This window comes from Nicotiana tabacum, chromosome 6, assembly GCF_000715075.1.
Source record: "Nicotiana tabacum cultivar K326 chromosome 6, ASM71507v2, whole genome shotgun sequence".
NCBI lineage: Eukaryota > Viridiplantae > Streptophyta > Magnoliopsida > Solanales > Solanaceae > Nicotiana > Nicotiana tabacum.
The window spans coordinates 3738870-3764591 of NC_134085.1; the positions used below are offsets into that span (position 1 = coordinate 3738870).

At 38.2% G+C, this 25722-nt stretch overlaps 1 protein-coding gene across 2 annotated transcripts in view; it reads right to left on the reverse strand.

The window, feature by feature from the left end:
- Window positions 1-25722, reverse strand: part of LOC107803593 (ALBINO3-like protein 2, chloroplastic) — a 38569-nt gene that overhangs the window by 9894 nt on the left and 2953 nt on the right. The window contains exons 3-5 of one of the 2 annotated variants that reach the window (XM_016627337.2): window positions 25520-25647; window positions 17590-17661; window positions 12870-12971 (exon numbers count right to left, since the gene is read on the reverse strand). In XM_016627337.2, the coding sequence (XP_016482823.1) occupies window positions 12870-12971; window positions 17590-17661; window positions 25520-25647 (302 nt within the window). The remainder of the gene's footprint in view (window positions 1-12869; window positions 12972-17589; window positions 17662-25519; window positions 25648-25722) is intronic. The other variant, XM_016627338.2, reaches the window with a different exon arrangement.

Here is a 25722-nt window from a genome sequence, read left to right on the forward strand (position 1 = left end):
AAGGTTTTCAAATAGATATGTAAGTGATCTCTATAAAATAGATAAGATTTTTATTGTTTACTTCGCAATTACTAACCTGTATTAACTAAGAGTGTACTTTCTAAATAATCCGAATGAAAATGAGATAAATGGAGCACACAAAAAGGTATTAATCGTTCATAGTTCTAAGGTTGAAACTTTTTAAATATCTATCAAGCAACAAACTGAAATAACAAAATTTATTAAAACATCATAATAAAATTAGGTATCTAAAACAAAAGAAAGGTAGAACCAAGAATGAGCAAAAAAAATTCACATTATTAATTCAAGCATTTTACTTTTTTTGAGAAATTTTTGTTTAAAAAAAATAGAATTAGTTGCCTTTGAAAGACGTGTTTATTTCCTCACTTTCATGTATCTTATCTTAATGTTCTAAAAGTTGACAATAGAAATACATATATGTTCCTATTATTATTAATAATTATTCACCGTGGTTTAAGGTTTACCTAGAAGTTAGTAGCTAGCCAGGGCTGAAGTTCTTGCAATTCATTTCCTGAACCTCATTCGGAAGCGATCACGTACCCCCCTTGGTATCAGAGCCATGTTAGTAATAACCTTTAGAAGCTAAGTTTAACACTATTTTCTTAATGAATATCATTAGGAAGAAGACTATTGTTAAAAACAGTAGAAAAGAGGAATATGAATTGCCCCAGCAATTAGACCTGCTTAATAAGTGGACTATGCCATTAGTCAAGCCTAAAGTAATATATCAGTTAGGTACTTTTGAAAGGATAGGTTTAAAACAAGTAGTTAAAACAAAACTACTGAAGAGACTATCACTGTAGATAGTGACCATGCTACGTTCAGATTATTATCTTAAAGTGATTTAACCCCTTATAGGGATTCACATAGATTTATACATATAGGCTTAATACAAGTCGCCTTTAAGCCACTTACTTTAAGAGGCTTACCTGAAAGCTTTATAGCAGCTCTCAGAGATGGTAGAAACCAGAATTGAAAAAAGTCTCTAATAGGGACTATGCAAACCAGTTTGGCCTATGGCCCTGTTTATTTTAATGCTTATTCCAATTTGCAAATTTCTCTGAATGATGAGAATTCTTCAAATGCTTTAATACTTAGCATTAAATTACATGGTTATGATTATTTACCTGGTACAGAAGTTATATGTATCTGTTATTGGATTTATTACAAACCTTTATATACTTTAAATCCGATGTGCAAAATTATGAATTTCAAAAATGAAACTATTCTTATAGAAACCAACTTTGGCAAGTCCAAGGTAACCACCAGAAGACCTATGAAATGGGATGAAATTGATTTCCCTAAAAATGGGTCATAGAGGAAACAGTTGCCCCTCGAAACACGGGTAATACTGAGGTTACAGAAATAGAACAAACCTCAGATGGTACTGTTAAAATCAGGTTCAATGAACCCGTACAAACTGATAATATCAATTTATCATCTAGATTAACTAGATCAAATTCTTCTTATATCTCTCCAATTGATTATGTGGTAGATTTTCCATCTAGAGCATCCACATCTCAAATTAGAGAAAGTAATAGAATTAATGATATTTGAAAATGTTGGTTTATGTTTAGTCAACAATGGCATGCTGAAAATGTTGGTTTATGTTTAGTCAACAATGGCATGCCAATTGGAAGAGTTGGTGGAAAGAGTTGGTGTGGATGCTAGGAGGAAGCTTCCTCCTTTGATGTCACCCATGACATCAAGAGGAGGTAGTTTGATGTCACCAATGACATCAAGAGGAGGTCTTTACCTCTATAAATAGATGCACTCCTTCACTTGTAGAAATCATCCCAAAATAATACAATACATTGTAGTGAGTAGAGAGTTAAGAGAAAAATTCTCTTAAGTGTAATTGGGAAATCTCCCCTTCCTTTATTAATATTAAAAGGACAATTGTTCTCTGGTGGACGTAGGATTATTTTGATCCGAACCACGTTAAATCTTGTGTTCTTTCTTTTTTCGTTTCCGCTAACAATTGGTATCAGAGCGACAAGATTCTTTAACGATCCAAGGAGGAAGAACAAGCAAATATGAGTTCCATGAAGTTTGAAATTGATAGATTCAATGGACGCAACAACTTCAATATCTGGAAGATCCAGATGATGGCGTTACTGCGGAGGGAAGGTTCAATCCATGCTATTGACGGAAAGTATCCTACGGATATATCAGCTCCCAACAAGGAGAAGATTGAAGGGGATGCATTGAGTGCAATCCAGCTATCCCTTGCACCTAACGTGCTTTGTGAAGTGAGTACGGGTACCGAAGAGACGGCCAAACAGTTGTGGGAAAAGCTAGAAGGGCTATACCAAAATCGATCAGTGACAACAAGAATGTTGTTACAACGGCGTCTTCACACATTTAAGATGGGGTCAGGTACTTCGTTACAAGATCATTTAGATGCGTTTAATAAACTTGTCATGGACTTACAGTTGCAGGAATTAAAAGGGAGGAGGAGACGCTTGCATGTGCTTTGCTATTTTCATTGACTTCAGGATATCGTGATATTGAGAATTCAATGATGTATAGCAAGGAGCCTATCAAACTTGAGCAAGTGCGGCAGGCACTTAACTCTAGTGATGTGCGGAGGCACATTGAAGGAGATAGAGATGACCAGGCAAGTGGCCTCTTTGTAAGAGGCCGGACTAGCCAACAGGGAAAGAGCAAATCAAAGCACAGATCAAAGTCTCGTGTGAACAAGAAGAATACAGAGTGTTGGGGTTGTGGCAAGAAGGGGCACTTTGAACGAGATTGCCCAATGTCAAAGTCCAAGGAAAAGGCGAGTGCATCTACAGTTGAACAGGTACATAATTTTGATAATGATTATGTACTAACAACATCGTGTAATAATAATAGTAGTTATGAAAACAAATGGGTGTTAGACTCTGCTTGTACTCTGCATATGACGTTCCGAAAAGACTGGTTTAGCAGCTACGAGAAAAGTGGAGGAACCGTAGTAATGGGCAATAATGCAACTTGTGCAATAGTTGGCATTGGCTCAGTTCGGGTTCGCTACCATGATGGAATCGTGAGGACTATTACACAAGTCCGTCATGTTCCTGATCTGAAGAAGAATTTGATCTCCTTGGGTACTCTGGATGAACAAGGCTACAGGTACATGAGCGAAGCAGGAACTATGAAGGTGACTAAAGGTTCTTTAGTCATGCTGAAAGGCAAGCTGGAGAACGGCCTTTACACATTGGCCGGAAGCACCATTGTTGGCTCTGCAAATGCATCTACAATGCAGTTATCTAATGATGACAAGGCAAGACTATGGCACATGAGACTAGGTCATATGAGCGCACGTGGACTGGAGATGTTGAGCAATCGTAAACTTTTGGAAGGTGAGAAGATCAGCACGCTTGACTTCTGTGAGCACTGCGTTCTAGGGAAGCAGAAGAAGGTCAGCTTCAGCACTAGCAAACACAAGACAAGAGGAGTGCTAGACTACATCCATTCAGATTTATGGGGTCCTTCTAAACTTCCATCGAAGGGCGGAAAGAGGTATCTTCTCATTTTTATTGATGATTTCTCACGAAAGGTTTGGGTGTATTTTTTGAAGGCAAAAAGTGATGCTTTTGAAGCATTTAAAAAGTGGAAGATTTTGGTTGAAAGTCAAATGGAACGGAAAATCAAGTATCTTCGCACAGACAATGGTTTGGAGTTTTGCAATGAAGAGTTTAATGAATTCTGCAAGGTTCATGGGATCTCAAGACATAGGACTGTCAGGCATACCCCACAGCAGAATGGAGTTGCCGAGAGAATGAACAGAACTCTTCTTGAAAAGGCTCGTTGTATGCTCGTACAAGCCAAAATGTCCAAAGTATTTTGGGCTGAAGCAGTTCACACTGTTGCTCATATTGTCAATCGATCTCCAGCATCGGCAATTGACTTTAAGACTCCGAATGAGGTATGGTCAGGTGAACCCTCTAACTATTCATACTTACGAGTATTTGGGTGTCCAGCTTATTATCACGTTAATGAAGGAAAGCTTGAACCAAGGGCTAAGAAGGCCATATTCGTAGGGTATGTGGATGGAGTAAAAGGGTACAAACTTTGGTGTTTGTCTTTACTCAAATTTATAGTTAGTAGAGATGTCACCTTCGATGAATCCTCTATACTTGATCCCCGTAAAGTTTCCGTGGAGTTTTCAGGAAATAAGAACAACGAGCAGGTGGAGCTTGCCAAGGAAAAGGATCAAGAGACTCAGGTTAAAGATGAGTCAGAAGATGTAGGCCTTGAAGAACTTGCTGTCAATGAACCATACACAATTGCAAAGGGAGGGAGAAGAGGCAGACACGAGAACCGGAACGCCTTATAAATCAAGCAAACTTGATTGCATATGCGTTCGTAGCTGCACAAGAAGAGATTAAAGATCTGGAGCCCTCCTCGTATATTGAAGCAACTTCTTGCAAGGATGCTGCACAATGGCGGTTAGCCATGACTGAAGAGATGGAGTCTCTTCACAAGAATCAGACATGGGTCTTAGTGAAAAGACAAAAAGGGAAGAGGACAGTTGGATGCAAGTGTGTCTACCGAAAGAAAGAGGGAATTCCTGAAGTGGAAGATGCTAGGTTCAAGGCGAGATTGGTTGCAAAAGGTTTCAGCCAAAAGGAGGGAATTGACTACAATGAGATTTTCTCTCCGGTCGTGAAGCATAGCTCAATTCGCGTGCTACTAGCATTGGTTGCACAATTTGACTTGGAGCTTCAACAACTTGATGTCAAAACTGCTTTCTTACACGGTGATCTAGAAGAGACAATCTATATGGATCAACCTGAAGGTTTCCTAGCTGAGGGAAAAGAAGATCACGTATGCCAACTAAAGAAGTCTTTCTATGGTTTGAAGCAACCCCCTAGACAGTGGTACAAGAGGTTTGATGCATTCATGACTACACATAAATTCTCAAGGAGTGCATTTGATAGCTGTGTGTATCACAAGAAGATGTCTGGCAACTCAATGATTTATTTACTGTTGTATGTTGATGATATGCTTATTGCTGCTAACAACATTACAGAGATGAATGCTTTGAAGAAACTGTTGAGTAAGGAATTTGACATGAAGGATTTAGGAGCTGCAAAGAAAATCCTTGGTATGGAGATTTCAAGAGAAGACGATATTGTACATCTTTCTCAGAAGAGGTATCTTGAAAGGGTTCTCGAGAGATTCAATATGCAAACGTGCAAGCCTGTAAGTACACCATTAGCTCCTCATTTTAAACTTTCAGAGTCACAAATGCCTCAGTCCGAGGATGAGGTGGAGCATATGTCAAAGATTCCTTATGCCAGTGCAGTTGGTAGTATTATGTATGCTATGGTATGCACACGTCCAGATATTGCTCAATCTGTAAGTGTGGTAAGTAGATACATGTCCAACCCAGGAAAGAGGCATTGGGAAGCTGTCAAGTGGATATTGAGATATCTCAAAGGAGCTTCTGGTGTTGGTCTTACTTTTCGAAAAAGTGGTACAGGTATTTCAATTCTCGGTTATGTGGATTCTGACTATGCAGGAGATCTTGACAGAAGAAGGTCCACAACTGGATACATCTTTACCCTCGTTGGCAGTACCGTCAGTTGGAAGTCGACTCTGCAGTCGATTGTCTCTTTGTCTACGACAGAAGCAGAATACATGGCAGCAGCGGAGGCGGTAAAGGAAGTTATCTGGTTGAAAAGTTTAGTAGCGGAATTGAGTTTGGTTCAGCTGGAATCAACTCTTAGATATGATAGTCAGAGTGCTATTCATCTAATGAAAAATCAGAGATTTCATGAGCGCACTAAACACATTGATGTCAGATTTCATTTTATTCGAGATGTTATTGATGAGGGAATTATCAAGGTCGTGAAGGTTATCACAGACGATAATGCTGCAGACATGTTGACCAAGATAGTTCCGCTCACTAAGTTTGCACACTGCAAGGACTTGGCGGGGGTGTGCATCAACTGATGCAACTCCGAAGAGAACAGTTGCTAGGTGGAGGTGGTATGTTCAACAATAGTTTGATTCTTCTTGTTTCTTACAACGGGGTTGCCCAGTAAGCATAGAAGTTTTGGCCAGAGTTGTTCACACGCTCGAAACGCAAACCAAGGTGGAGATTGAAAATGTTGGTTTATGTTTAGTCAACAATGACATGCTGAAAATGTTGGTTTATGTTTAGTCAACAATGACATGCCAATTGGAAGAGTTGGTGGAAAGAGTTGGTGTGGATGCTAGGAGGAAGCTTCCTCCTTTGATGTCACCCATGACATCAAGAGGAGGTAGTTTGATGTCACCAACGACATCAAGAGGAGGTCTTTACCTCTATAAATAGATGCACTCCTTCACTTGTAGAAATCATCCCAAAATAATACAATACATTGTAGTGAGTAGAGAGTTAAGAGAGAAATTCTCTTAAGTGTAATTGGGAAATCTCCCCTTCCTTTGTTAATATTAAAAGGACAATTGTTCTCTGGTGGACGTAGGATTATTTTGATCCGAACCACGTTAAATCTTGTGTTCTTTCTTTTTTCGTTTCCGCTAACAATATTAGCATCACAAGTGATAATACAGTCAAGGTCAATACAAATCTTGAACCAACTGAATCCGAAATGGATTTTTCAAATGGTGTTAATAATGGTTGAAAACCAGATAGATTTTAGTCCGGGTTCACCGGCGAGAAAAATGATTTTAGAAGAATTTCTAAAACCCAGATGGGCTGTTTTCAGAAAATGGTTTCATGAAAACATGACTAGTGAATTAATACAATTTTTTAGAGATGATTTTTACGAGGATAAAAAAATAAGATTATTGTTTTTGTTCCTTGGTTTATGTCTAAACATGTTTATAACTATGTTTGGTGTCAGAAAGAGATTATACGCTCACTAATGAAAATATTGTTAATTCTATTTTTCCACCACAACAATCTTTCCACATAGGGTAAAAAGATAAAATGATAAATTGATATTATCAGTTTGTACGGGTTCATTGAACCTGATTTTAACAGTACCATTTGAGGTTTGTTCTATTTCTGTAACCTCAGTATTACCAGTGTTTCGAGGGGCAACTGCTTCCTCTATGACCCATTCTTTAGGGAAATCAATTTCATCCCATTTCATAGGTCTTCTGGTGGTTCCCTTGGACTTGCCAAAGTTGGTTTCTATAAGAATAGTTTCATTTTTGAAATCCATAATTTTGCACATCGGATTCAAAGTATATAAAAGTTTGTAATAAATCCAATAACAGATACATATAACTTCTATACTAGGTAAATAATCATAACCATGTAATTTAATGCTAAGTATTAAAGCATTTAAAGAATTCTCATCATTCAGAGAAATTTGCAAATTGGGATAAGCATTAAAATAAACAGGGCCATAGGCCAAACTGGTTTGCACAGTCCCTATTAGAGACTTTTTCCAATTCTGGTTTCTGCCATCTCTGAGAGCTGCTATAAAGCTTTCAGGTAAGCCTCTTAAAGTAAGTGGCTTAAAGGCGACTTGTATTAAGCCTATATGTATAAATCTATGTGAATCCCTATAAGGGGCTAAATCACTTTCAGATAATAATCTGAACGTAGCATGGTCACTATCTACAGTGATAGTCTCTTCAGTAGTTTTAACTACTTGTTTTAAACCTATCCTTTCAAAAGTACCTAACTGATATATTACTTTAGGCTTGACTAATGGCATAGTCCACTTATTAAGCAGGTCTAATTGCTGGGGCAATTCATATTCCTCTTTTCTACTGTTTTTAACAGTAGTCTTCTTCCTAATGATATTCATTAAGAAAATAGTGTTAAACTTAGCTTCTAAAGGTTATTACTAACATGGATCTGATACCAAGGGGGGTACGGGATCGCTTCCGAATGAGGTTCAGGAAATGAATTACAAGAACTTCAGCCCTGGCTAGCTACTAACTTCTAGGTAAACCTTAAACCACGGTGTTCCTCACAACCCTTCAACTGTCACCTGCCTAAACGGGTCCAACCAAACACCACCGGTTAGGTTGGCCTAACCGAGGTTTACTGTCGAAATTGGTAACTGCCTAGTCTATACAGTTCTTAACCCATAACCTCATCGGGGTGACACAGTAAACACCTAGCTACAAAAACATGCTTAGTAAAAAACCTTCGAATACTAAGTTTAGAAAAAGCTTTAGAAAACGCACTGACTTCTCTCGCGTTTCTCTCTCTTGTAAAAAACCCTCTCCCTTGTAATATTTCGAATTCTGACATAAAATCAAAAGGTCCCTCTCTCTTCAATATTTGCAGTACTATTAGCCTAAATGATAGGCTAAACAGGTTAGTGTTAAACTTAGTATTCGAAGGTTTTTTACTAAACATGTTTTTGTAGCTAGGAGTTTACTATGTCACCCCGATGAGGTTATGGATTAAGAACTGTATAGACCAGGCAGTTACCAATTTCGACAGTAAACCTTGGTTAGGCCAACCTAAGCAGTGGTGTTCGGTTGAACCCGTTTAGGCAGGTGGCCGTTGAAGAGTTGTGAGGAACATCGGGGCCTAAGGTTTACCTAGAAGTTAGTAGCTAGCCAGGGCTGAAGTCCTTGTAATTCATTTCCTGAACCTCATTCGGAAGCGATCCTGTACCCCCTTGGTATCAGAGCCAGGTTTTTTTTATTATTATTATTATTCCTGTAGGACTAAAAAGATAAAACATTTAGTTGGGTGAATTGAATTTAAATTAAAGTACAACAACAAATTATAACAAAAAACAAATTAACAAGTAGAAAACAAACTTTGTCAGAGTTCAGATTGTTGGGCCCGTGCGTAAGCCCGAGCAACGTAATCTAGTATGGGAATAGTCCTCCAAGTCTGTTTCAAGTTTCTCTTTATTTTCTAAGCTTGCCATATTTCCAGCAAATCAGATTATTCATCCTATTAAACCTCTGAAAACACACTGTCATTTCCATGGCTCAACCTTCTCAATTCTTTCTAACCCACCACCGCAATGAATGCAAGCATTATCAGATAAATCTCTTCCATTGCACTATTTGTTGGGAATATAGACCACATAAATAATATTCACGGTAACAAAGAAATGACAACGTGGCATCGAGATACGATAATCAACAAGAATATAATAAAAAAAAGTAACAAGGACACTAAGATTTTTACATGAAAAACCCTAAGGAAAAAACCACGACCCCGAGAAGAGCAACTAATATTACTATACTAAAGAATTTTTACACTTTGAATGTCTTGTGTAAAATACTCCAAATACCACTACACACTCAAAAGAAATAACCCTCTTTTGATTTTCCACCTCACTACTATATCACTTGCACTCTCTATATTTCCTCACATAATATTTTACTTCTCACTCTGTGAATTGCTCACTTATTCCCTATATTACTTTTCGTTCAGTGTGTTTGGTGTGTCGCCAATACAGAAGAACTTTTGTATTTATAAAGGTGGAGAATAACATGCCAATGTCATCAATGACATGGGCATGATAGCAATGTCACCAATTGCGATGTGAAGAGATCATTGGTCGGTTGGCCAAATCTGTATACATTTGAAATTCATACCAAAGGAAGAAAACATCTTCCTTAAAACATGGGTTGGACGCACAAATCTCCCGTTTCCAGTATATGCATCTGAATGAGGTATTTCCAATTTCTTACATAGAGCTCATGCCAACAAGTTTTTGCACAGCTCGAACTTGTCTCGCAGTATCACCTTAACATATCTGCATGATTTTCACTCTTGTGAATCTTCTTGACCTACAATGACTCGTTCTCCACTTTATCACAAATCCAATAATATCTCACATCGATGTGCTTTTTTCTTGAATGGTATATGGAGTTCTTGCTCAAATCTATTGCACTTTCAATGTTACAATAGATGACACACTCCTCTTGATGCAATCCAAGCTCTTGAAGGAACTGTTATAGCCATATCATCTCCTTGCCAGTTGCAATAGCAGCAATATACTCTGCTTCAGTTGTAGAGCGCGCTACACTTCTGGAACTTCGACTGTCATGATATAGCTCCACCTAAAAAGTGAACATGTATCCAGTAGTAAATTTTCAATTATCAAGATCACCTGTCATATCATTGCCCTTCAAGACTAGACAGACCTTCCGAAACATAAGCAGTCTCCGGAGGCACCTCTTAGGTATCTGAGTATCCATTTGACTGCTTCTCAATGTTCTTTTCCAAGATTTTAAGGAACCTACTAACAACGACTGCATAAGCAATATGAGGTCTGGTACATATTATTGCATACATCAGGCTTCCGACTGTTGAGGAACAAGGAACTTTGGACGTGGTCTATTTTTATTCATTTGTTATATGACACATCTTGATCAATTTCAGATGACCAACAAGAGGAGTGAGAACGGGTTTAGCAATTTTCATGTTGAAGCGTTCCTGTACATGTTCAAGGTACTACTCATAAGATAGCCACAACTTATTTCTTATTCGCTCTCAAACAATCTTCATCCCTAGAATCTATATCTATATTATATAAAAAGGATGGTAGTCTGCATTGTGATTAAACCAAGTGGCGCATTGAGAAAAAGTCATTTCACTTTTAGGACAAAACCTAATGAGAATTGTAATAAACAATTTGAATTGATAATTGAAAGATAAATATTTTATTAAAACTAATATTATCGTTTAAAAGGTTAATACCATTTCAATCTAAAAATTTAAGAATCAAGTGAGGAGGTGTGAGAGGTTGACAATTGTGGGTCTAAGGAGAGGTCGAGGTAGGCCGAAGAAGTATTTGGGAGAAGTGATTAGATAAGACATGATACATCTTCAACTTACTAAGGACATGACCCAAGATAGGAGGATATGGAAGTCAAAGATTAAGGTAGAAGGTTAGTAAATAGTCGAGTTTGGGACACCTTATCTGTTCCGTATTTCCCATATCAGTATTATTATTATTATTCTCGTATTTTCTTAATCTTCAATATCTATTACTACTCGTTCCCCTTGCTTCGGTTTTCTTACCGCTTTGTTAATTTGATGTTGTTACAATTCTTGTCTTCAATATTTTCAGCCTGGCTTCTTCATTACTGTTTTTCTTGTTCAAACCTGCTGAGAAATAATTTTCTTGAACCGAGGATCAACCGGATACAGTATATCTACCTTCACAAGGTAAGGGAAAGATATGCGTACATATTACCTTTCCTGCCCTCCCCCCCAGACCCCACACTTTCACTGGGTAAGTTGTTGTTGTTCAGTGATGGTCAAAGTGCAACCCATCTTGCCAAAAATCCAGTGTTTCATGCCTATTGCATTGTTTTTTGGTGTGAAAGGCAATTGAATGGAGTGACCACAAATAGCCTCTACAATTGGTTCAAGAAGCCACCTTTTTCAGTAACAGTTGCAAAAGCTAGTTCAAGCTAATATTGTTGGGGTGTAAAACAGAATTGTAATAAGTCCTAGAACATGTGCCTACCACTTCCAACGATCTAAAGTTTTTGACAACTGAGAAATCCCTGACCGCTAATGGCACACGGTTCAAAACTCCATGGATAATGGCCTGCCCTTCTATCCTTCTCCACTTAAATATCAGGATTTTGTCTTAAGGTTCAAGCTTGTGGCGTGCGCCTAACCCACACATCACAAACCGCATTCTTACCACTAAACCAAATCCCTGGGCCCAAAGATCTAATTTTCTCTACTCCAACTTCTCATTTTCAAGTTATAAGCTAAAAGTAGTTAGTAATATCCTGAAGATAGCACTGAAACTAAAACCTCAGTTCACAAAAGACCGGAAAGATTATTAAATCAGTGTGTATATGGTTGGTAAACTGCAGGTTTTCAGCATCAGTTCCATACCTATCCAGCACCACAAAGATAGAATTCACACCCTCCCAACTGTCATGAACAAAACACAATGGTTACCAGCAATACACAAGATGGCTCATTTCTTTTCTTCTTTTTTACCTTTTTGCAGGTAAAACTTCCGGAAACCCATTTTTCAAGATGCTTTTTGGGGAAAATGGAGAAACAAGGGAGATTTTATAACAGAAAAGCAGTAAGCACAAAATAACAAGAAGAGGCAATTTCGTAAGTATTTTTTGCTTCCTAACCAATCTGCTAATTGCTGAACTCTTCCAGGAAGTTTAAGCCTTTGCTCGGTGATCATCCAAACCAAGATCAAATCCTCTCTTCTCTAAGATTCTACGCCACCATTTGGGAAGACCAAACTTTATCGAGGAGGTCTTATAAATTAACTGAACAGAGGTAACATGAAAATCCACTTGTCGGTTAAATCTTAGATCCTCGAGAGTTTTGAGCACGAGATTACAAAACTCAATGTTTACGGATTTAAAGTTCTTATATTATTTGGGAGAAGAGTTCCTAGCATTCAAAACCATGCAAGAATGGATTATCTTTCCTTCCAACAGTATATCGAAAAGCTTAAAAATGTGAAGGGGCAAGAAAGTAAAGGCAAATCTAGCAAGTATTGACAATTAACAAGCACTAGACAATGGAAAAAAATATTTAAAAACAAAACGGATGCTGGTATATAGGTGTCTCATACCTATAGAACTGTAGAAGATTTTTTTTCCTTTTACCTACTTGCTTCAGGCCTGCCCCAAACTTGAAACAGTATCCAAGACCCATCACCCCTTGCAGGGTGGACCTCGAATGAACATGTCTTATACATAAAGTGATGGTTCATGTTGATGATCAAATGCTTAAGCATGAGTAAATTGGATGGCAGCCAACCCGCCAAACAGAAAAGAAATTATATGTGAAAGTGTATCTAGTACCAAGGACAAGAACAACGTACAGGTCTCTTAATCCCATAATGAAACTCCGGTAACACAAAGACAGACAACAACAAAACAGATAAGCAGTAACTCTCAAGTTGATAAAAGCAAGATACCTGAACATTGACATAATGCAAGCCCGCAATCAGTAAAGGAATGACTGGCCCTAAAATACCGCTAGGGAACTCAGTCAAGTTCTGGAACCAAAGAATGCCCCCCTACAATGAAATGAAATGGAAATCAGTACCATCGAGTGGAAAATAACCCAAAAGAATTCCGAAGCTTTACATAGTATTATAAATGCAAGAATTAGACTACTAACCAGAAATAATCTTGTAACAAAAAGTAAACTATATAGTTATGCTATTAAAGTCCTTCATAAAAGATCAAACATGCTCTGCAATCTACTATTCACAGTAAGGAAAAAAATGAAGGCAGTGGTTAGGAGCTTGTAGATAAGGAGGTGGACAAGAAGAAAATGGTTCTTCTAGAGGAATAAGGAGAAAATCAAGGGGATAACTGAGTGGACTTTTGTGGGAGTTCTCATGGGCTTGAAGGAGAAGAGTCCAATTTACAGAGTGTTGACAAAATTAGGTTAGTCGCAAGATATGAGGTAACAAGGGTTATAGGAGGGATTTCAATAAGATAAGGTTGTCAGAGGAGAGCGTGGAATGTGAGACATATTCTAAGGAAATCTTAAATTTTATAAACTATCACCAATTAGTTGCTCTACTCCTCCGGAGTAGGGGTAAGGTCTGCGTACACACTACCCTCCCCAGACCCCATTTGTGGGATCTCACTGGGTTGTTGTTGTTGTATCACCAATTAGCTGACTTCCCTCAGACAGGTAATAAATTTACAAGGTCCAAAGCTGAGGAGTCGAGACTAATCAACACTTGAGATTTCTTATCCCGACAGGGTTAATCCAAGTTCCACTTTTTCAACTAGCATAAAAACAAAGAAATATACTGCGCCTCAGTCCCAAACAAAATTGGGGTCGGCGATATGAATCCTCACTTCTTTCTTTAAGCTCAACTGATATCATCATCAGAGAAATATAACTACAACCAATTCAAACATTCTTGGATTGCAAAAAGACAAGTATATAACAGATAGATAATAGTAATAATAATATTAGAAGTTCTCTACCAAGTCTAAAAGCTATTCTCAACTAATACCCTATCCTTAGCTAAGTCTGCATTGATTCCAGAGATTTGTAAGTTTTTCGGGGCAACTTCCTTCCATGTGATTTTAGGTACATATGTCCTTTTTAACACCTTCATTCACCACAATTTCACAGCAACATACTGGTGTATCTCTAGGATGACATAAGGCATGACCAAACCATCTCAAGAGACCTTCTTTCAATTAATCATAACACTAGATTGCATCACACGCAATTATAATGGAATACTAAAGTGTCTGACGCCTTTCAAATTTGAAATCATGGGGTTGAAAGCACACGGCTTGGGGATAATGAGGACTTGAAAGCTCTATCTTTCTATCTCACCCAGAAATTGAAGCTTCTAAAGATAATTGTGATTTCAAATGGGAGACTTCTAAAACATTTTTTGCAAATACGCTCTTGATCCACCCAAAAAAAAATCTTTTCGAATGTGCTTTCCTTTAGACACAAGAAGGTTTAGATGTCACGATATCAATCTCCCAAGACATTTCATTGAAAGAAGACAAATATCAGATTTGAAAAAGGCAGATGAGTTACTAGTCTCCATATGGAAAAGGCAGGATTGCTTGCAAAATTGGATTTGGACAAACATGACCACATCAACTGGGACTTTCTGAATTTCGTAATTACAAATAGGGTTCACAGAAAGGAGAAGACAATACATATAATTTCACATGTCTCTCATCAAATTCTCAATTCTTGTCAATAGAAATCCTACCAGCTTCTTCAGAAGCCAAAGGTGTTTAATAAGCGGACCCCTTGTCCCTTACGTTGTTCATACTTGTCAAAGAGGTGCTTACCAAGAGATGGATACAACTGCAATGGAAGCTTATTTGAATGGCTTCACAACTAACACAAGAACTCAAGAAAGCTTACAGGTTTTTAATTTCTATTCGTGGATGATGCGCTTGTATTATGTAAGATCGAGGAAGATAGAGCTCTACTCGCAGATGATACGCAGTGTATATGCTGTCGAGAAGAATCAGAAACCTCAAGTGTTCACTACTATGAGGTATCAAGAAGTGTCGAGCATAATAATCTGAAAAAATGTGAAAACATTGGTTAGTTGGCCAGGTCTTAAATTGTGAGGTTGCTTCCTTCCATGGTTTATCTGGGACTACTGTTGGATGCATCTCACAAGGATTGTACAGTATGTATCCAATGTGATAGAGTTGAAAAGAAGCTAGTAGGTATCAAAAGAAATACCAATCAAATGAAGGAAAGCGGACACAAATCAGTAGTCCCTTATCCAATATTCTGACTTGTTACATATCCTTAATGTCCACTCTTGTGATCGTCGCATAAAAGTTCAAAAGCTGCTGAACAATATTGTATTTGATGTGCACAGAGAGATGAAAAGTACCACACAATTTGAAACAATTATATCTCTAAGGCTGGAAGATTCGGGAATGCAAGATTGGAGGTTTGGTCCAGAGGACCAAGCTTTGTGGAAGATGGTCAGCTTTGATAAATATGCAGAAGGGGTGACAGGCAAACCAGAAACCAGTGCCATATGGAGTAATATTGTCATGCTAAAGCATGCAATGATAATAGAATCAGTTTCTGGAAGTAGGAATGTTTGTGGAATCCCCTTTATGTGAAGCTTGGACGAATACTTTTAATATCTAGCAACAAACAACAGTAATTTCCCAGATACGTGAAGAGAAAAGAGAAGAAATTTTATGGGTCCGGAGATTCAAGAGATATCCACAAAAGATCAGATGCACAGCAGTTTGTTAGATTCAAGCAACCAAAATGTCCTACAGAGAGAGAGAGAGAGAGAGAGAGAGAGAGATGGGAAGGATAGTGCGATAACATGTTCACACTGAACTTTCTGTAGCAGGCTACTAAAAAGGGAGAACAAGGATTTTTTCAGTTCTTTTCGTTATTTTGACCGTAGCATGGGGAGGTATCCTGATCGCGGAAAAATTGAGTGAAAAGACAATCCACATTGGCGCGTACTCTATTTGCACAAAGATGGGCAGAATGTTAACCAGTTGCAACTTCATTGCCCTATTTCAAATAAACTACAGAGATTTGTGCTGAATATGTTTGGAGTAAAATGGGTAATGCAAGGAGTTGTCAGAGGTGGTGAAGGAGAGCATGGAACATAATCCCTTTGGCGCTTATGTGGAACCGATGATCCCTTAGTCCAGATTAGTGGAACATTTTTGTTTTAAGTGCACTTCTGGAGCATAAATGATAACCCAGTCATACTGGATGCTCTTTGCAGAAATCATGTTTTTGTGCAAGCTTCTGCATCTTCTATATAGAGCTTGTATGGGGTTTCCCCCCCTTACATCAATATAGTTTAACTTCACTGGAAAAAGCTATCTCAAGTAATTTTAAAAGATCCTCATTGTGAGGCATAGCAGATCTCAAATCCAGATAAAAGAGAATGGTTGTGGTTGGTTGAAAACCAACATTAATAAATAATGATCTAGTTATGAGGAATACTCGTGATACTGAACTATCTGAATAAATTGGAATAAATATAGAGAATTCATAGCCATCTATAGAATTAGGGCATAGTTGGTTAATTGAATGTCCATAGGGGACAAAGAGGACTGTCCAAATGATAAAAATATATTTCATGTTAAAAATAAAGCTTTTAAAATATTGAAAACCATTTGGGATACCACTAAAAGAATAGAAAACCTCATTGGATGTGTGTAAATCCCATCTTTGTTTGGAGGAGGAGAAGGGAGGAAGCAATTATTAAGGTAAAACGAGCATCCATCCATTTCAATAAGTACACTAGTAGAATTCATGTTGCATACTCCTAGATGTAAGGGATAACATTTATGTTTGTATACTTATTATGAATATTACATATATTATGTGCCTCACTTTTTTTAGAGTTACTATGTTAGTATCAATGCTATGTTGTTGGATTGCATATTATCTGCAGAAACAAAAACGATTCATTTTTATGATGGAGAAACAACAAAACTTCTAACATCTTGAACTTATGTACTAGGTAGTTGGATAGCAGGCTTCACAAAAGCCATTCATACAAATGGAGCACTGGAATCAGAACTACTTGCTCTACTTGAAGGACTCACAACTGCTCAAGAATGGAATCTATTTCCCCTCGAAGTAGAAACAGACTGTATACAGGTAATCCAATGCATTAATGAAGGAAACTACATATTTAACGATATTCTAACTGTATGCAGATCGTTATTGCACCAGAAGAAGGACATGATCCTCAGGCACAACTTCAGGCAGGGGAATGAAGTAGCACACCAGATGGCAAAACAAAATGAGGCTCAACCAACTAAAAGAAAACTTTTTGTTCAACCGCCTCTTTTTGTGGAATCAACCTTGAAGAGGGACCAAGTGGAAGAAGTAGTTTTTGTTAAAAACCTAAGTAATGATGCTTGCAATAGTCTAGTAAGCTACGGTAATAAATGTGTCCTATGTGACACTAACTATGGGTGTAACATTTTGAACCCTATCTAGCTATAATATAAGTTTCCTGTTTCGCTCAAAAAAAAAACAACTTATGTACTAGGTGTATTAATGAGCCTTGCAATAGAATGATAATCAAAAAACAGACTAAACAATTAAATAAGTACAAGAAAGAATCATAATACCAAAAGAACAATAACCTACACAGGAATTGCATAAAACAAGAGTGCCCTTACACAATCAAAGCCTTCGTGATGATCCAGTGACATTCTTCTAATAGTTGTAATCCAAAGAAGAAAGCAGGGCATCTAGAAGTGAATAAGAATATAATCAAGATGACAAGATTACTCAACCACATCTTACTTTCATATAACAAAAAAAAAAAAAAAAAAAAAAAAAACATGCATAGATTTTTCAATCAGACAAATATCATTCTATCATTCGTCATACCCTCTATGTGAATATAAATCTCCATTGGTGCATCTACTTTTTTCGGGTGAATTCTTCATCAAAAACTAAAAATAAAACAAATCCGGAATCCAGATTGAAGGTAACAGGCCAGGAAAATGAAATATAACTTATTGTAGTCTTAACTCCTACTCATACTAAATAAGCAAATAATGATTCCTACAAACCTCATTCTAAAAATAAAATTAAAAAAAAAAAAAAAGAATCTGCAGACCATGATTTCAAGAACATTAACTAACTGGACTGGGTCAAAGACCGAGAACTAAATGTCCTCAAGTAGTAACAACAACAATTAGTTTTGATAAGTAAAAGTATCTTCATTCCATAGGAATAGCACCAAGTAGATGCAGCTATACACAAATAAAAAACTCAGTCTTCTCTGTTTCAAACATCTAGCGAGTTGAGGAATTCAAGTAGAGAGTTTTTTTATTTTTCCCAAAAAGGAATTCAAGTAAAGAGTTGACATCATATGCATCTGTCATCTTAAACCAAAAGGCCAAAGAATATAAGCATTCCAAAGACCAGATATCAATTTCCCAATCACCTTTTTCAGCCTTACTGTTAATGTTTTTGCAATAATATTATATTTTCCTCCAACCAAACTAATTTGTTTGTAGTAGTTGAGTTCTTCTGCATCATTCCTTTTCGGAACAAGAGCAATGTGTGTTGCATAGAGGCTTTTTTGAAAGACTTCATATTGGTAGAAATAATTTACGTATCCATTACCATTTTTTATCACTGGAAAACATTTTTTTTTAGACTGGTACCAATATATTAAGAAAAAAGGCACTAAGGCAGTGCAAAACCATATGTACAGGGGGGAAGATCAAAACTGATCCACCAGACTTACAAAAAACCTAACATGTCAACCAGGGACTCAGTATTCTCTACATGCCTTTCTTTACACCAGAAATAAAACAAAAGAATACAATTCATCTTAACATTCTGAAGAGTATTGTATCTGTCTTCAAAAATTCTTGAGTTCCTCTCTGTCCACACTGTCCACCATACACAAGCAGGTATCACTCTCCACCATGTCTTCTGACTGACTACACCTCCAATGTTATTCCAGGACTTTAGAAGCTCCAGAGTAGTTGCAGGCATTGTCCATCTGAGGCCCACAATGTTAAGGAACAATTGCCACAATTGACTGGTGATAGAACAATGCAGGAACAGATGACTGTTGGTCTCTAGATCTGTGCCACATAACAAACATCTCGAGCATAACAGAAATCCCCTTCTTTGTAGGTTTTCTTGGGTTAAAACAAGCTTCTCTTGCTACCAGCCATGAGAAACAAACCACCTTAAAGGGAGCTTTTGCTTTCCATATGTTCTTCCATGGCCATCCCGCTGTATGCTGATCTGCATTTGTAAGCATGAAATAGGCAGATTTGACAGTGTATACCCCGTTCTTGCAGCAGTGCCATAATAAGGTGTCCTCATTTTCATTGAGCCCTTTGAACCCTTCCAAAACCTTAAAAAAATCAGCAATTCTCCCCATTTCCCAGTCATTCAGACCTCTTCTGAAAGTAATATTCCAACCATCCTGGCCCCAAGCTGCTTCCATTTTAATATGAGGCATATTTGCAATACTGAAAAATTCTGGAAACATCTCTTTGAGTGGACCATGCCCAAGCCAATTCTCATTCCAAAATAGTGTCTTCCTACCACCCTTGTGCTAGTGTTAACCAACACAGAGCTCCATAGTTGCCTGATAGATTTCCAAACACCTACCCCATAGGAACTGTTAACAGGGATAAGTGCACCACTGCTCAGTTTGACCATATTTCTCCCTTATAACCTTTCTCCACAAAGCATTAGTGTCTAAGTTGTACCTCCACATCCACTTCATAAGTAAACTTTGGTTGTGTGCCTTGAGGTTCCTGAGTCCCAAGGAGTCGTCAGCATACAGTAAATGTGTGATCCTCAAACTGCTGTCTTCCCTACTTGAGACTGAGAAGCCTCTTAGCCAAGCATTCCCCTGGGCAATCTGTATCATCTGACCCAAACCCTCCATAGTAAGAAACAGAAAAGGGGACAACGGGTCACTTTGTCTGAGACCTCTTTCTGATGGGAAAAAACCTTCTGGAGAACCATTAACAAGAATAGAGAACCTAACAGTTCTTATACAGAAAGAGATCCAATTAATCCACTTTGCACCAAAACCCATATCCTTTAGAACTTTCAGGAGAAAATTCCAGTTTACATGGTCATATGCTTTCTCAATATCTAGCTTGCATAGGATTCCTGGAGTTTGCCTTCTAATTCTAGAGTCCACACATTCATTTGCTATCAATGCAGCATCCATAATCTGCCAGCCTTTGATGAATGCCATTCGGTGACTATTAACCAACTTGTCCACCACTCTTTTCAGCCTCTCTGTCAATGTTTTAGAGATGATCTTATACACACTTCCAATTAGGCTAATAGGTCTAAAATCTCTCAGCTCCTTTGCACCATTCTTTTTAGGGATTAGTGCTATATAAGAGGCATTGAAACTCTTCTCAAAGTATTCACTGCAATGGAAATTCTTAATGGTCTTCATAAGATCCTCTTTGACTACCTTCCAACACTTATGAAAAAATCCCATAGTGAATCCATCTAGCCCAGGGGCTTTATCTGACGCACACAGTTTTAAGCTTTCCAATACTTCTTGTTCTTCAAAGTCCCTTTGCATCCACACCCTTTCTTCGTCTGTAATGCTTGTCCCACCCATTATGTTGAAATCAGGCCTCCATGGTTCTGTTTCAGTATACAGATTCTTATAGTAGGCTACAATCTCCCTTTTAGTATCATCTGGATTAGTAATGACTTCCCCTCGAACTTCTAACTTATCTATGTAGTTGAATCTTCTGCGAGAGTTTGCCATTTACTGAAAAAACTTGGTGTTTTTATCTCCCTCTTTAAGCCACAATGTTCTGGACTTCTGCCTCCATGATATATCTTCATGTTTTGCTACCTCCTCGAACTCCATGTGAAGACTTGCCTTTTGCAACAATTCATTCTCATTAAGAGGTCTCTGTTCCTGTAAGTTATCTAAAGCTGAGATCTGCTACAGAATAGCACTCTTCTTTACCTTCAAACTCCCATAATTGTTGGCATTCCATTGCTTCAGCTTTGTTTTCAAACCTTTAAGTTTGTAGGCCAAAACATAATCTGGTCTTCCTTCTATCTGAAAAGAGTTCCACAAGCATTCCACCCTCTCCGTAAAGCCTTCAACCTCCAGCCATCAGTTCTCAAACTTGAAATAAGACTTTGAGAATTCCCAATCCCCACATTTCAGAGAAATTGGGCAGTGATCGGAGCTAATTCTAGGAAGTAAGGACTGCTTAATGTTACTAAACACCTCATCCCACTCCACAGAGAATAGAAATCTATCTATTCTAGAAGAGCATTCTTGATTTTCCTTTTTTCGCCCAGGTAAACATTCCCCCTAACAATGGAGGATCTACAAGTTCCAGCTCCCCGATGATCTCTGAAAAATCCCTCATTGCCCTGGTAAACCCACCATTATGTCTTCTCTCATTTGCAAATCTAGTTGTATTGAAATCCCCACAAACCACCCAAGCCCCCTCGCATAACCCTCTAGAAGCTGCCATTTCCCACCATAATTCCTCCCTTTCCCTTCTAGTTTGTGGACCATACACCCCAGTTAGACACCAATCAAAATCATTATGCAGGGAGTTAATTCTGCAAGTGATGCTGTACAAACTAGAATTAACTAACTCCCCCCTCCATACTCTATTATCCCACATAATTAAGATACCACCACTCCTCCCATTAGCCTCTAATCCCACATAATCTGCCTATCTATTACTACACAAATGTTTGACTATTGTACCACATTCCCCTTCCAACTTTGTTTCCTGAAAGCAATATATGTCTGCTCTCCATTCTTGAATCAAAGATTTGATAACCCTTTTTTATCAACCCCATTTAACCCCCTCACATTCCACGAGATAATGTATACCTTCATTGATCACTATTACTTGTGTTTCTCCCCCTGTTCCTCGATCCTCCTCCTTTGAATTTGATCCCAAACGATGTCAAATTCTTGACCTCCATCCTTTTTGTTTTGGTGTAGGTGTGGTAGAACTGCTGGGAACACAAAGTCTCTCCTGTCTTTTCCTGTCCAACTTCATGAAGAGCGAGAAAGCCTCCCATTCGCAACCCTAGAAATCCACTCCGAACTGTTTTCTTAATTTCACCACGTTTCTGTGAACCCACAAAGAAGCTTCAAGTTCTGCTAACTGAATCTGCATCTCCAGAGGAAGAGGGTCCTTCATAGGCCATTGGTGAGGTTGTTCTGCTGTAACCAATTGTAACTCATTCACCCCATAGCTACTGTTAGCCAAATCCCCAACTTTCTGATTTATACCTTCATCTGTATCTATGTTGCTCACGTCTGAAAAGGCAAGGTATAGATCTCCTGAGCTTCTCTGTGATACTTCTTCTCTGTCTTCCTCTACTTCCAACATCAACAATTTTGTTTGATAGATGTTTGCTTCGATCTCATCTAACAAAGGGTCGTATTTAACTTGTGTGTTGGGCCTAATTTCAGACAGAGTTTCCAAATAGAAAATCAGGCCCAACAGCTGCAAACTCCTTTTGTTCATTTATATTCAAACTCTGGTCCAGGCCCATAACTTGGCCCAAAGCCCTTACCCTTTAAAACCCTCAGCTAGGGCCTCTGCCTCCATGACGTGCTCCACACAGGAAGTCTCACCCATGTGCCCCACACACTCCTTATTTTTTAAAATTTGCACAGTCATCTCCTTACTCACGTGCCCAGCCATTCTATATCCTATAGACTCAGACAAGCGATTGGACTCCTGTAATTTCACGTCTCTAGGATCCCCGACGTACTTTCTACCAACTCTCACCGTCGGCGGCCATTCACACCAAATCGGTAAGGTAAAAATCAGACCATTTTTCTCCGGATCAATGAAGTGAGGAATATTTTCTGGTGGACCTCTAACTTTGATTCTTGCCCACTTCAGGTGATTTTTCAATGTTGTCTCCTCTTCTGTTTCAATCCACCCGCCACACTTATTGCCTATTTCCACCATTACCTCCTTTGTCCAAAGGTGAAGAGGAAGCCCAATAATTCTGACCCACAACCAGTCGCTTACTTCATCGGACTTCGTGCATGCAAGTTCCGGCAACCACCATTTCAGTTTCAGAGGTTCGTGCCTCCACTTCCAGTCACCTAGCATCACCTGCACAGCCATCTTCCTGTTGGAAAATTCGAACAGACATTGCCTCTCGTTCAGATCATAAATAAGCACTCCATATACTGACTTCCATTTATCAGCCACCCATCTGTGCAAATCTGCTCGAGTAGGACCCTCTGACTTCCCTGAGAAACTGCCTATTAAGCACCTGCTTAACAGATCATTTTCTGTGTTGTCCTCGACTTCGGAGAAGCTGATACAGTCACTGTGGTGCTCAATCCTGTGACCACCTTCCTTCAAAGACCATTTGCTTTTGGCTAGAGCATCACCATAAGAGATTTTCACAATGGGAGGCAGCTTCTCAACTTCATTCACAACTCCTTTGTCTGTAAACTTTGAGATTTTTTTAGCTATATCTCCCCACCCCCTGTTAGGAGCCAGTTCAGGAACAATAATAACTGATCTCCTCTCCCCTTGTACTGCCACAATACTGATGAATCTGCCATAACTGTTGTACTTCTGAGAACAAAAGTAGTTGTGTAAATGGTCTTTAAGTCTCCAGTTGTTATACTTATTTCCCCTGGTTCCTGTTGCCAAATGTAATAAATGGCAAATCCACAGCAGGGCCTTCTTGCTAACTGTAATTCTGTGCATTGAATTCCCTTTGCTTTCCACCCAATCATACCACATTTCAGACCCGGAAAAGTATTCTGTTATATCGAAAGATTTGCCTCCCGCATTAAAATAAATAGTATTGTCCATGTTATGTTGATCTCGAACCATGTTTTTGGTCAATCAGCAAGATTGAAGAAAAACTTAGTCCCTCCGATGAGCGATCCTGCCTGAAACTGTTGGAAAATGACCTTAGTAACTTACCTCGTAACCCATGCCTGAGAGCATTATTTTGATTAAACTTCTTGGTTGATTACCCTTAATGAGATGACTTCACTGGAAAACTTTTATGCTTCCATTGTATAATCATCAGGTCACGAGGCTAGTTTCCATAGTATGCTTCCATTGTATAATGATCAGGTCACGAGGCTAGTTTCCATAGTATGTTTAAGTGCTTCCTCAATCTCTTCCACTGTGAATGGTCTTTGCAGCCACTCTCTTTCACTTGTTGTAATGGTGGGCATGTCTATACCCCCAAAAGAAGGTCTCCAAGTTTCCTCTTCCTGAAGCGGGCTGTATGCTATCCAACTATCATGTTGTTAACTTCTGTTGGATCCCATACTGTAGTGTTATCAACCTTCAACTTTTCCACACAATTATATCTCCCGTAAGTATTTGTCATTTTGTGAAGAGAAAAAAAAACTGTATTCTTGTCTCCGTGCTGAAGCCATAAACACCGGTACTTTTGTCTCCAGGATATCTCCCTCAGCTTTTCGCAATTTCCTGAGTTCTCCTTCCCTTCTTAATATTTTTCTACAGCTTCTTCCTCACTTGATACCATAACTTCTCTTCCTGCCTGCTTCCAGCCTTTGTAAATTTTCTTGACACTTAACAGCTGTTTCTTTTTCTTACCTTCTCTAAATCACCATAAATGTTCTCATTCCACTCCCTTAAATCCTTTTTCACAAACTTCTATGACCAGGGGTACTCCCAATAGCCTGTAATAGCACCTAGATAGCAACAATTACTAGTCTATGTGTTTGTGTCTCAATCTCAAGCTAGTCAGGATCAACTATATGAATTGTCACAACCATGTGGTTCCATTTAGACCTGCATTAATCTAATATTTAAAAATTCATACAAACTTCTAACAAGACCAAAAGACTCAAGCGCTTTTGGGAACCAAGAGGGGAATAAGGCTGTACAAACACTAACACAAACATAATGTCCACGTAACATCACTATAAATCAAATGAAGTCATTCTAGAAGTTAATCCTGTAAAAAGATCCTTTTTAGAAGACTAACTAAAGAACAATATCTTCAAAATCCCCAAAACAGCTATTCTTACTTTTTTTGTTTACATATATCGACCACTCAAATGAGATAACCACAATCCAAGATTCCAGTCAATTTTTGTTTGTTTTGGCTCACTACCACCTAATATGCAGATTGTTTCATTTTGCAGAACAAGAACAAGGTCATAATTCGCTACCTAACCTAAAAGACATTTCTCTAGGGGAAGGTCTTATAGATCACAAGTAAAATACTTAACTTGATAAACAAATAACAGCATCTTATGTTGGGAAGAGCTTGAAGGCCTAACATAGTAAGACTACTAGAAATATCTTTGGAATCACTGAAGTTAACTTAGATTTAAAGACAACTTTTATAAATCACATAAAGTGTAATGATTAGAATATCTCATCACAAATTGGAATAGTCAATCTCGGATTCACTCAGATAGTACTGAATTGTCGTAAGTTTTGGTTTGTTGCACACTAGGCTCCCAAATAAAGGTCACAATTTCCTCACTGTATTTTAATGTACAATCAAAAATAGTTATCCACGAATTTTGTAAAAGGTCTTCTAAAGCAAATTAACTTGATATAATAAAATAGAAAGGATTATCACCTGAACTGTCAGAGAGGCGAAGTACCAAAAAAATGAAGGACATCCTGCTTCTCGTTTCTGCTTGAAAAAGATTTTAAGTTGGTCTCTTAAACTCCTTCCTGACATAGGCGGAGGGAATGGAGGAGGCACTTAAAAATACATAAGAAAGATCAGTTGAAAAATAATAGCTTCTGTCGGGCATTCATCTCTATTAAGAGGTAAAT